The sequence below is a fragment of the Calliopsis andreniformis genome, chromosome 1 (assembly GCF_051401765.1).
Source record: "Calliopsis andreniformis isolate RMS-2024a chromosome 1, iyCalAndr_principal, whole genome shotgun sequence".
In the NCBI taxonomy this organism is placed as follows: domain Eukaryota; kingdom Metazoa; phylum Arthropoda; class Insecta; order Hymenoptera; family Andrenidae; genus Calliopsis; species Calliopsis andreniformis.
Window position 1 is genome coordinate 10,349,065 of NC_135062.1, and position 13,626 is coordinate 10,362,690.

The 13,626-nt window shown below is 33.5% G+C and overlaps 3 protein-coding genes across 4 annotated transcripts; 1 reads left to right on the forward strand and 2 right to left on the reverse strand.

Moving 5' to 3' along the window:
- Nucleotides 1-62: 62 nt before the first annotated feature.
- On the reverse strand, nt 63-6,029 carry Subdued (anoctamin 1). The gene is made up of 7 exons (XM_076377279.1): nt 5,510-6,029; nt 4,816-5,167; nt 4,613-4,738; nt 4,074-4,553; nt 2,439-2,832; nt 2,118-2,350; nt 63-2,039 (listed from the first exon to the last, which is right to left on the reverse strand). Exons 2-7 carry the CDS (start codon nt 5,131-5,133, stop codon nt 624-626), a joined length of 2,967 nt encoding a protein of 988 aa, XP_076233394.1. The 5' UTR covers nt 5,134-5,167; nt 5,510-6,029; the 3' UTR covers nt 63-623.
- A 269-nt stretch (nt 6,030-6,298) lies between these two features.
- LOC143178560 (prenylated Rab acceptor protein 1-like) lies at nt 6,299-7,866 on the reverse strand. The gene is made up of 4 exons (XM_076377291.1): nt 7,621-7,866; nt 6,924-7,157; nt 6,648-6,847; nt 6,299-6,561 (listed from the first exon to the last, which is right to left on the reverse strand). The coding sequence occupies exons 1-4, from the start codon at nt 7,689-7,691 to the stop codon at nt 6,455-6,457; spliced, it is 612 nt and encodes a 203-aa protein (XP_076233406.1). The 5' UTR covers nt 7,692-7,866; the 3' UTR covers nt 6,299-6,454.
- Nucleotides 7,867-8,640: 774 nt separating this feature from the next.
- Nucleotides 8,641-12,785, forward strand: LOC143179822 (wee1-like protein kinase 2). 2 transcript variants are annotated; one of them, XM_076379206.1, is made up of 5 exons: nt 8,641-8,828; nt 8,894-9,219; nt 10,488-10,803; nt 10,878-11,760; nt 12,061-12,785. In XM_076379206.1, the coding sequence occupies exons 2-5, from the start codon at nt 8,967-8,969 to the stop codon at nt 12,373-12,375; spliced, it is 1,767 nt and encodes a 588-aa protein (XP_076235321.1). In that variant the 5' UTR covers nt 8,641-8,828; nt 8,894-8,966; the 3' UTR covers nt 12,376-12,785. The 2 variants fall into 2 exon arrangements, with proteins under 2 accessions (XP_076235321.1, XP_076235330.1); XM_076379215.1 differs by having other exon boundaries at nt 8,900-9,219.
- Nucleotides 12,786-13,626: the final 841 nt, after the last annotated feature.

Genomic DNA, 13,626 nt, shown 5'->3' on the forward strand with positions numbered 1-13,626 from the left:
TACAGGAACTTTAAAAAGAGGAAGACTTATAAATCTATTCATACAATTAAACTTTCAATCAATATAGTAAATTTACACTATAGAAGAGTATATATAAATAATATAATTTATATATGTATATAATTGTAACAATAATAATAATAATCTTCAGTTTTCTATTTTTTATGAGAACTTAGTTTCTACAATTGATAGAAAATGCAATAATTTTCACATGAATGTTTTCGTATAGGCACATATATTCTTTCCATTTAAATTATTTGACATATCTTGTTGCATCTTTTCATTCTGACTTATTTAAGGGATATCATATGATTCATATAGTCTTCTGTCATGAAAGATTAAAGCTTTGTAGAATGAGAATACTTCCTCCTTTTTAAATATATAATCTTGGTCAATTAGCGACACTAACACAAACAAAATTGATTAATGCTGTCTTTTTTATTTTTTTTGTTGTTAGTACTACTGTTAATAGTGCTTAACTTTTCTCACACTTTTCAAATGAGTTCTTCAATTATACTTTGATAGAGAATTAATAATAATTGACACATATTTTTGTGACTAGCATCACAGTTTCCGAGCCCATATACATATTATATCCATTAAACGATATTATTTTGCGTTTGTCACGACGCAGGTGGACCAACTCGTGAGTGTGTATTAGAGGGGGACACAGGGCTTCCATGGATCTCTAAATCAAATTCAGAATTCGATAAACTATTCCTCATGACTCTGTTCCAACGATTTGTACTTTCGTTATAATGTTCATGGACTTCTATTTCGCCAGTAGGCCTCCCACAAGCGCGAAGCGCTTCTTGTTGGATAATTATTTCATTAGTTATATACGCTTCACGCCGAATTCTATCACGTAACTTTGGATTCATATCGGGAATGCACCATCGCACGAGTATCATTACCAGAGCAACGATATTCTCAAATACGACAATAAAAGCTAGTCTAGCAGCTAATACGTGCCAAAACATGATCGTGTATTGGTATTTATTCGGCGAATCAGGAGGTTCCCTGTAATCTGGGTATCTACATATTTCTACTTGTTCGTGTAACGGCTGAGTACCATTTTTTAGATCGCTTGTATTAAATTTCGAAAGAGAGTGCTCTAGGAAACCTTCCAGAGAATAATTGTCAGAGACCGTTATCCTATAAACTAATCTTGGTATGAAATTTGACGTAAAAGCTATGATGAATGCATTAGTTATGACAGATAGTTTAGAAATGGAATCGAGAATACGATACCATATACCTATATCTATAACACGTTGTCCAACTGGCCTTCGGTACATTATTAATAATTTTTTTGCATCCAGTCGCATTTCAAAGACGTTATTCAACAATGCAAAAAAGGGCGCTAATGGAAATGCAGCAACGAATATAGTAACAAATCCGTATTGTAATATCATTTCTAAATACTCTGGAAACAAACTTCTTGGGCCCCATTCCACCAATTTGTAATCTTTAATCCATTGGAGATATTTTCTAGTAGTGGCTTTCTTTTTTCCATCTTCGGTTTGCATTCCAACGTGTACTTTCAAAGTATTTAACCACTTATAAAATAACGGGAAGAGCATTTCTAATATTGTATTCATGGCTTGTTTTCCAACCATGATAATACTTAATTGTATACACAATTCCATGAGACAGCCACCAGGACCACATTCTTCTTGACGGTATTCAAAGAAACGTTTATAATTTCCTGGATAGCCAACAAACTTTCCCTTGAAAAATGCTATGTAAAATATGGACGCATAGTAGTTCACAAATTCGAGTAGATAAATTTTTAATGTTAAACTATCATCGAATTCGGTTTGAGTTCGCTGAAGTTCGATTTCTGTCAAATATTCAGCCAACCAAACGTAGATCCAATTGAATACAATAATGCAGCATAAATTAATACTAGCTGCAGTGGCTGTAGTAAAAAGTATCGCGTAGCTTGTTACCATAGGATGACCATAAACGCTTAATGCGGTTAAAACGGACATCCTATAGAGAACAACGCCTAACACAGCGGCCATTGCAATTGCGATCTGTAACGTGAAATGCAATTAAAGGACACTATGGTTATGATTTAATTCTCATGCTGCTCATACTTAAAATAAACGTACCAATAATAAAACAACAGAAAAGCTGAGAATCGTGGCAGGTACCCTCATTTTCCAGAACGGAACCTTTGGTTCTTCTGTATTTGTTATGATGTTAAGAGATTTCTTTTTTATGTGCGCTAAGCGTGCTAAGTACTGGGGCCGAGGATGTTCCTCTTGAGCATCTAAACCAGTCAAGTCCCATCTGTGAGTTATTTCTGCTGAATATCTTTTCCATAATTCCAAAAATAATGTTGCTAGCGAAAGAAATTTATCGTTAGTAATTTATCCTAATTCCTATTACGCTATATTTGTTATAGAGTTATCATTGTTCATATTACGTACCCCATAACGACATAAATATAGAAAAAAATACAGTAGACGGATTATCAAATAAATAAGTAATTCTCGCGTGTAAGCATGTTTCCTTCAGATCCCAATATCCACAGATATGATCACACAACGGGCACATGTTAATGGTACCGTTACCATTGCAAATATCTTCGCTTGGTTCGTTAGAGTACAAAGTTGCGCAACTATATATGAAACACAAAAGGCCAACTACACTGGCCGGTATCAGCATATGCGTGTAAAAACCTAGCCAGGCGAAGTAAAGACCGATTTTTACTCCAAAGTATTCTTTAATGTAATCCAAGGGCTGATAATGTAGACATTTCTTCAAGCTTGCCCATTCAGTGTATAAAAGGTATCTCATACAATCTGGTGTTTGTAGATCACCCTAAAAATAAACAAGAAGAAATATTATATTCAAAAATAGGTTCTTATAAATTTGAATGTTAATAATTGTTAAAGTGTTTAAGTAATGGTATTTCCTTTCGGTTAGTTTAATTGTTAAATTTGTAAATGATGATTTAAAGCGTTGAAATACTGTTTTCTCAGCTTTAAGTTTTATGCCTAAAACAAATTTAAACCCTTTGCCATAAAATTAAAATGATAGTATATTAACAATACGCCTTGCTATATAACCATTCAGGTATAGAGGGCATGAGGAATATTAAGAGGGTTTGGACACAATGCAAAGGATGGCTTACGAAGGCGCGAGCTTATTGCTCTATTTAAACCATTCCAAACAACCCCTAAAAGAAGGGAATCACTTTTATGACACTCTTTCTTCGTGGTAAATAATAAGGCGGAGTAATTAAGGGGGAAGATTTTTCTTGCTGATAACGATAAATATGTACACAGTGACTATAGGCATAATGTACAATGTTTTATGTGATACTAAAATTAATGGTTTTCAAGTTATGTTTCAAATAATTCCTTAGGACCTTCTTGAGGTATAAAGAACTCTAAAATAATATATAAGTAAGCGTGTAAGAATGTAGATAAGACAATTCTTAAAGATGTTAATTTTTATAACTTTATGCCTGTAAAACAGGGTGAATTTAAGGAAAGATTACATGTCCAGGTAAAGTATTATTGTCATCCGTATCTGTAATACAGGACTTTCGAAAGGGGGCAATAAAAGCCCGGGTGGCCATATTGAATAGCCATACCTGAGTATTTTGGGTTGATAACTGTCCCCTTCTTATCTCAATAGATAGTCGAAAGCGGATTAGGGCATGACACGAAAATCCTATAAGCTGTGTTTTGTTCAATGCGAAGTCAAGCAAGGTGGTTATATTCGAAGTGGAGAGGCAAGGCGGTGCTAAATTATTATATATCCTCCTACGAAAACGCACAATAGATAATCAGCTGTTTGGAGGGTGTGAGCAAAGGTATACGATGGGAAAACGGAAAGCAATGGTATAGTTTCAGGCGCATCCCTGTCCCTTAATAACCATGAGAACCTTTTCCATGAATATAGCCTTGTGCATAATTTAAAACGAAAATGCAGATACTAGTAGAAAATTGTACACATTTCGTGAAATTTTATCTTTAGTTAACAGTAAAATAAAAATTTTTTATTAAAATCATATTTGAGTTAAAAAATGTTGAAAAAAGCAAAATGCGGCTTACATCGTGAAGTGGATATGCGGCAATATAAGCTCTGTCTGATATCAATCTTTCTATTCCAAATGCAAAATCGTCGTTCTGAGATTCAGTAAATCTGGTTCTATCTAAGATGAACTGTACAATTCTGGCACGTGTTGCGGCAGTGAAAAAATTGGGCGACTCTAAGTCAAACAAATATTCCTTATCACGGCTGTAAACTGCCGTGAAATTGTGTTTCAATGTTGGAAAAATGGTTTGGTCAACATAATATTTTTTCATAATTCTTTTAAACATCGAATTAACTTCATTGATTAACGTGTTGCTACGATTTTCGGGAATTATTAGACCAGGTAATTCTTTCATTGGTAGTCTGAGTTTCAATATTTCAGCGTACCGTCTTAGTACTTCTCGTGGAGCATGAATCTTTATAAAATGTAGACCATTTGGTTCAGCTTGCTCATATTCTAATTCTAAACCTTCTTTTTCCAAATTCTTTTCAAACACCTACAAAGTGAAAAATATTATTAAACAGAACAAAATCACTTAATTATAGACTTACTTACACGTCTATATTCAGTGCTACGGTATGTTTGTGCTCCTGCATCATATTCATCCCAGACAATGATAAAGTCAATTGTACGAATTTCATCTCGAAAATATAAACTGAACGCTGTTCCATAATTTGATGCCTATGGGAAAACGTAATTAATAATGTGTAATCAATAGTATCATATTATTCAAAATCATTTTATATAATTAAACTTACAGATCTTGAACCTCTTCTATTTTGTCTCAAATCTGTACAACTGCCATCAATGACTGTTTCAGTGGTAGCATTAATGGTTGACAGATCATCGCTGCTTCTCTGCTGAATATCTTCCATAGAGATTGCACTATGCATACTGTTTAAGCTACTCATACTTTCGACATTGTTGTACAATGTATTACGAACACTTTGATACAATGTTTGTGCGGAACCAGAGTTCAAATGACTTTGTACTGATTGATAACGGCTTGGTTTAGGTGTTTCACTTTTACACCTTCGTATCCAAGGTACAGAAACCTCTTCATCGTCCTCTTCCATTTCGAATTCAATTGATCAGACTCAAATTCAAATCCTACTTATTTAAATTAAACATGTACAGCATGCAACTAGCAAGCCAGATAAAAGAAACTCATGTACTTATGCCAAATACTGTAGCATAAATATCTTCTACAAATACATTTTAACCAATACTCTACGCTATAGTTTCTTAAAAAACAAGTAATACAATAAAACAACTATTCAACAATCATAGTCATACTATTATCAAAGAAGGTAAATGAAACAGCAACTTTAAGCGTGAAATAAAATTAAATAATAAGATCAATATTTCGTTTTGTAATTTTTTACATGGAACCACAATTTTTATTAAATTGATTACATTGGAAGCGATAATTAAAATGTGCAATATTCTTACAGAATTCTCGTAACATTTCCATCGAGGTTTTTTCAGTTCCGGATGCTGTTAAGATATGGAGCAGGAAATTGTGCATCTGCGGCGATATGTAATTCCATCGTGCACACGGATTTAACCTTTCTCTTTTTACACAATGTTTGTTGTGTGTTTAATTAACTCATTTAATTTACAATATTTTTAAGCACATGACGTATGCTACCATACTAAGTTCATAGTGCAAGCAAAGAAATGTGTAATACTACGGATACGTCATGTATGCATGAGTCGCGTTGCTATACAAAGAGCCCAATAATGTGCTAAACCATCACGCGGTCAATATAAATTGGCACTATAATAGAAGTGTTCACTTGTGACACAAACAGTTTCAACAAGTAATAAAGAACACTTTACATCTAGTAAATAAATATTAAACAGTTTTGTAAGATAAAAAATTATTATGAAATATAAACTGTTCGTTTAAAGGGGTTATACCACCCTATCGGTTTTGAAATATTTTTTCTAGACCACCAAAGTGGTGTACTCCCTTAAAGCTATTTAAAAAAAGGTATTTACGTATATCTGGCTTCACAGTGAACGTATTAGTACCCTTTTATTGGCATAAGTAAAATCAATGTTAACATTTCAATGTTTTAATTTTTTATTACAGGTTTGAATTTATTTCATATGGAGTATAAAATTTTTCTTTGGTGTTATGAGACAGATTTCGCAACATTAAGATCTTTTTACTCTAAAATATACATGAAAATTAGTATTATATTTATTATTCTTATATACTAGTAATAAATTGTATCTTACAAAGATCTCAATGAAAATTCATATAAACAGAATATATTACATTATTTATACATTATATAAAACTTTGATTGCATTTTTTGCAAGAGTCTTTATATTTTTTTTAGTTATTATATCATATATTTTCTATTATGTCCAATTATTCCAGTCAGATCATACTTCTTGCATGACCAGAGAATTGAGTTCATCTTCTCCTGGGCAGAGTACAGAGTCAATATTGTAGAAAGCTGCATGTAGAGTAATTAGAAACCATGATACTCCTGAAAATAAAAGTTGTACTATGTAGTATGCCAATATTTTAGAATGCAAACAAAATTTTTAATACTATTGTATTTCTTTTATTTACCAAGTACCCAGAAGAGAGCTGCACCAGCACCTACTAGATAAAATATTGGCAGAGAACAGATTCCAACTAAAGAATACACTTGAGCTAATGTCAGTTTATGGTTCAAGAGCATGAGCTCCTGTTTTGCATGACGCTGTGAAACTTTATAACAAGTTCCCAGGGAAGCACCAACGGCAATCAACAACAGAGGTGACGTAATCCTATTATTTAATCAACGTTATTATACAAGTAAAATTACTTCATGTTTATAAAAAGAAAGAGTAATAGAATTCTTACAAACAATATATAACTAGTCCAATAAATACAAATAAATAGTTGCTCTGGAAGTATTCAATGTTTCTCACAACCCTTTTACTTAATCTTGGTAAACTGGGTGGAGGTCTAATATTGCTTGTATTGAGAAACAAAGACCAAGGTCTAATATTAGCTTTTCTGTGTTCAATCCATTCGTGAGCTTGTGGATACCCTATATGACTCAATGAAAGTTGAGGTATCTGTAGAAATTCAAGCCTAAATAATAAAATATGTTTATTATAAAAAAAATGTAGACTTATTCCTTTCCCTTGGCTTATACTATAAGATCCTATAACATTTACTACTTTTTGAGACTATTATTTGCTATAATAGTCCCTCATATAACAATTAATGAGCAAAATCTGCTCAAAGAACAACGAAAAATCAAGACCTGCTTTTCTTAACACATTAATAACCTTTTAGACATTTTCCATATGTCCTGAATACAAAATGTCTTGTTGACAAGTGCACAGGAAATAGAAACTGTGACAGCAAATAAAATTAGGATTCCAGATGTGATGACAGTTTTAGGAGCTATTGACAAGCCAAAGAAAAGGAGACATTTTCCATCATTAACAATATCAGGCAAGGCAAGACTATCATGACTTTTCTTTATAAATTAGGCAATAACTGCATGAAGTTTTGTTTTCGACTATTAAATTCATGTTTCGTCATTTACCCATTGCCAGATTTTTGCTTTTGCTGTGGCGTTTGTATATCGCCGTCAACCTCAATCTCCACTTGTGCCATTGTTAATACTGTCCTCGAGATTTCGGGAAACGATATTTTTGCAACAAGGAAACGACTATCTTTCGGATTTGCTTTCTCTTTTCACGCGGAGCCTCGTGTCTCTACCGCGAGGCGTTCGCAACCTCGTTTTAGAAAAAACCCGTCGTAGGCAGTCAAATTCCCATCATATCGCGCATCAAACTACTATGTTACCCCCACCATCGAGGCAGCTGACACTAACACAAGCGAACGCTCGCGTGCACGAACGCTACAGGTTGCAGCTGCTCGATAAAAATTCTTCCGCTGCCTTCTACGTGAAACTTCTTTCACGAAAAGGGCTCTTTGTTCGGTCAAGGTAAAGAGGCGAAAGATTTTTCTAGCTTCGCGTAAACTCGGCCGAATTCTTTTTAACAGATGTAAAGAAACTTCTCATCGCTATATTCCTCCTTGGTGCGTAACAATATATTCACTGCATGCTATTCATCGCGTTTTTAATCGAATATTTCATCAAATTCGACGATCATCGGGAAATCAGAGTACAGATTATCTTGTCTGAATTTCCCGATCCCTGCGATTTTCAAAGCGAACGTATTTCATGAAAATTTCAATTTTTCGTTTAATCCTCGTCGTACCAAAGTCGACGTAATTTGTTCAAACTAATACAAATGCGAATTCTGGGAAATATTTAAAGAACTCTTTCGAAATAGCTCGTAATCTGAAAAGCATTCGTATTCCCTTCAGTTTTTCCATTCATTTCATATAAAGCCTATAATTAAATTACAAAGAATAATAACGAGGCATGGTTTTTACAGAAAGCATGGGATTTTGCTGCATGAGGTCATCGATGTAAAAGGGGATTTGTTTTCATCGACAGTCTATCGGTAGATCGGCCCGTTTCAAAGCGTCCTTCGATTTCTGCCGAAATCGCCGAGAGATCGGGCGTGATACAAAATTTTTAGAATTTCACTGCGAATGCTCTCACCCTTGGAAAGCGTGCGCAGATGACGCTACTATGTACGACCATTGTGAACAGGGACAGCCAATAGGAGAGCGTGTTACATCGAATTGAATAGTCCTCGGTTCTTAAGGGAGCTTCTGATTAGTCGGGAGGAATTTCCCAGGAAACATCGGGCCACCCGCCATAACGAACGTAGCGTGGTACGAGCGATTGTTTGAATGAACGTGTTCAAACTTAATTGACAGGATTCTCTAATTAGTAGCAGTTCTAGCTTTGGCATACGCGGCGTACACGGGACGTTTGTATGCACGGCTACTCACGGTGACAGTTCAGGAGCCATGGAAGTCGTGCAGAAGTTGCATTTCGAGGCGTGCGATATTCAGGACGAGGAGTTGAATATCAGCTGTCGCACGAACAGCTCTGGTTGCGATGTCGACGATATTTTAGACTCGTCGGCGGAGGACCTTGGATGTTCACCGCCGTTGCAGCCGAGGAAGTTGTCTTTCAGCAACACGATGGATTGTAGTGACAGTGAGAACAATCAAACGGTGCAAATTGATAATAGCAAAACTCCGATCGGTAGCGTGACAGGTTAGTACGAATTTGAATTTTTGGCCCCCGCGTGGTGCTGTTTCTTACAGATATCTGGATTGCGATGTGTTTCTAGAGGTATTGTTTATTGTCACGTGGATTTTGTTTGTGAAAATATTTTGATTCGGAGTTGGAAATTAGTCTCCAAGACCGTGATGATGATTTGAGTATCCACATTGCATGTCACCTAGTTTTTGAATATTTAGACTGTTTTCTAGTATTAATTCTTACTTTTTATATTGTTTTATTCTAGCTGTGAGATCTTTTGAAGCATCCGTGTGAGTTATATCATGTTTGGGTATCCTGTTTTGGATTCTATGTTTACTCACATGCTGGTGCAAACAATAGTTTTAAGAGTTCTTTGTGTATTGGTATTGATATTTAGGGTGGTGGAAGAGTTATGCATGGTGTTAGAAAATTGATATTGTTTTTAGACAATTGTTTTGCATCATGCATATATGAGAGAATAATTGAGAAGTAGTCAGTAAACATAATGGAACTGTGTACTGATCTTATCTCAGATTCTGTTTACTTTTGTATTAATAAAGACATTAACATTGATATATATAATTCTATGAATTTAAGATTAAAATAACAATAATGGAAAAAGTATTTTGGCAAAATTTGTATGATATTTCATACTTATTGACTTATACTGATTTAACAAACATCATACTTTAGATAACACTTATTAACAAACTAACTAGAATGAAGTATTATATTCTTTTTATTTTTTATGTAAAATTACTTTTTTACATATTTTATTTTAGATATAGAGTTTTCAATATGAAGAAACATGGATCTGATTGCATCTGATTGCATCTGATGCTTTGTTAAAAGAACACTTTAATTTGAAAATTAATTCTATTTCAGTCACTTTATTTTATTAAATAATTAAAAGATATTAAAACAAACATATATTTTAACCCTGTTTCAATGTCAGTCCTTAATAGTTATTAAATTTTGTTACCTTAAAAGCAACTTTTTGTAAAATAACAGCTTCATTGAAGAAAGATAACTAGTACTTTTAAATTCCAAAACAGATAAGAGAATAGTTTACAGAAGTACATATAAATTAGGAGCTGTAGAAAGTATAAAAAACATAATGTAATATTTCTTAAATACAGAAATAATCAGAATGTGAAAATAAGATTGAGGTTTAGACATTAAAGGCTTGAATATTGATGTATTTTTAAATTTCTGTTACATAGAGTGTTGTATTGTCTAAGAAGTAATATGGTAATTATTTGTGATAATATTTATTACAGGGACATCAAGAATCAGGATTCCCTCTCGTGAGAATGTCTGTACACAAAAGATGTCTATGGCATGTAGTCCGCCATATAAGCGTGTTAGAGCTTTACGCTTATTTGATTCTCCTGCTACACCTAAAACTTTAATGGAAAAAAGCACAATGCCTCCATTCCCTTCTAAATGTACTAGATTGTTTTCATTAGATAAACCAAGATCCTGTAATTACCAGAACAAAACGGACAAACCTGCTGCAAATGTAAATCCTTTTACCCCAAATGGAATGTTATTAACTGCAAGGAAACGTACTAGATCTAAACGTAGTCTCAATGGGTAAGTGAAACCATGTATATGAATAGAATCAAGTAATTGTCATATTTTACGTAATATCTCTTTTTCAATGTCAGTTCACCTGATATACAAATTCCACCCTTCGATTTGGCCGATTCGGACGATTCGGATAATGAAATAGAACAAGCGACGAAACGTGTAGCATTGCAAGATTCTAATATTCCAAGATACCATCAAGAGTTCCACGAGCTCGGATTAATTGGCACAGGTGAATTCGGTTCCGTTTATAAGTGCATTAATCGATTAGATGGTTGCACATATGCCATTAAAAAGAGTATTAAGCCTGTTGCTGGGAGTATTAACGAAAAAAATGCGTTAAACGAAGTATACGCGCATGCTGTACTTGGTAAACATCAACACGTTGTACGATATTATTCAGCTTGGGCAGAAGACAATCATATGATTATCCAGAATGAATACTGTAATGGTGGTAGTTTAGCAGACGCTATCGTGAATTTAGAAAAGGAAAACAAGCATTTCACCGAAGCGGAAATGCGGCAACTTTTATTACACGTCGCTGAAGGTTTAAGATACATTCATAGTATGCAACTAGTGCACATGGACATTAAGCCTGGAAATATTTTTATTTCGAAAGAGAAGAGGCTACTTGCAGTTAACTACGATTCAGCGGATGACGGTTTCGACGAAGAAGAAACGATTGAAGAAGAAATTACATATAAAATAGGCGATTTAGGTCATGTTACGTCGGTTAATAATCCTCAAGTGGAAGAAGGAGATTGTAGATATTTACCAACAGAAATTTTGCGCGACGATTTTAGTCATTTACCGAAAGCTGACATTTTTGCTTTGGGACTAACCGTTTATGAAGCAGGTGGTGGAGGTCCATTACCTAAAAACGGACCCGAATGGCACGATATTAGAAATGGAAATTTAAAGGAGTTACCGCATTATAGTCGTGACCTTAACGAACTACTAAAAGTAAGTGTTTTTTTCATCATTACAGAATAAGTATTATTTTGATTCAATTTTATCAAGGTCAAAGCTGGATAAAATTTATAGAAAAAATATTTCACATAACATTTTAAATAATTGTCATTGAAATATTTTATTTTCAAAACTATATGTACAGTCTAAAACAAAATAGATTATTTTCTATTTACTATTTGAAATAACATTTTACCCAGCTCTGATCAAGGTTTCTAGTAAAAATATCTGAAAATTTTGAGGTTTGTGAAAACTTGTACTTTAGTCTCATGAATGTACTTATTTTGATTATAGTTAATGATTCATCCAAACCCTGAAATGAGACCTTCAGCGGTATGTCTAATACAACATAGAGTGTTATGTCCTTTTGGAAATAAAACGAAGGCTCAACTTCGACGGGAATTGAACGCGGAAAAGCTAAAGAATGAAATATTATCGAAACAACTACAAGAGGCGGCTAAATGTTTAAAAACCATTGCTCCGAATGTAGCAGCCATAAACAGTACAATGAACGCGGGGGGCTATAAGCTGAGACCAACGCCAACCAGAACGTCATCTCGGGTAGTGGGTAAAAAGGTCAATCGAAGCAATAGCACTACAAACTTCTGAATCTTCTCTGTGTTATATTTGTGTCGAACTAAAGGAGGGGGAGTAAAGGTGCTTAAGGAATAAATGATTCTTTTAAGTGCCTTGACATTGTGATATGAATATAAACTCTAGTTTATAAGTTAAAAAAGTATGATCGATATTTGATAATATGAGAACGGAAGAATGGTATGCAGAGTGAAATTGCATGATAATCAATTGCTAGCGATGAAGATATAACATCATGTTGTTAAAATTATCATCAACTATAGATAAATATTTCAAACAGGTAATATCTTAAATATTTATGTCTTACAATTTCATCGCCACTTAAATTCTGTGTAGATGGGTAATACAGTAATTGGATACTGTTAATCTATGTATATTGCCTTTAATTTTTGTATGTAAGATATAAAGTTAGATACATAAGCTTTGTTATCAGTGTTCATCATTATTTTACAAAGTATGTAAAATGTAACGGAATCTGTCTATACGAAGAACAAAAATAATTTTATTGCATAATTCACTATGTGCCTTTAATGGTTTTCTTGTTACAACGATTTTTACTTTCTCACTTTGTACATTCATGATATACATTCATTATTTTACAACATTACGTTCTGTTTTAGTCCAATTCCCAGTATTATTGAAAGAGAAATAGTAAAAAAAGGAAAAAAAAAGTTTTAGTATGAGTTACTAGTTAATGTTTTGACATATCATTGTGTGATAAACTTCCGTTCCCTTTCATTCTTTGTTTGAAGATTACAGTAGTAATGGACAGAAATACTAACAGTAAACTGTGACAATTTGTTACAAATGCATTGTATTTTTATAGATAGATGTTTACTTGTAATAATAGATCAATGTTGTATATCGTCTAGTGTTTTACTACTCATACTAATGTCTGTATTATCCATCATTTGTTAATATCAGGTTCTTGTCGAATTGTTTGATTTACTGTTTTCTTTTTCTTTATTAATTGAACTTTTCATACTCACAGATAAAAGACTGCTGCTTTGAACATAGTGAACTGATTAATTTTTATACTTCTTCATATGTATTCAATAGTTCTTAAGGGTATGTATATTTTTTAATCTAATAACGAAACATTTATATTATTCAACACCTGTTCACATATATTTTTGACGACATAGGAGAATGTTCGTCTCTTTTTTTCTTTTTTTTTTTTAATAGAACTGATCATTGGCATCCTAGAACTTCATCCATGTATACTTCCTCGCCTTAGAACTTACAATTTCACTCTGTATATAGTTT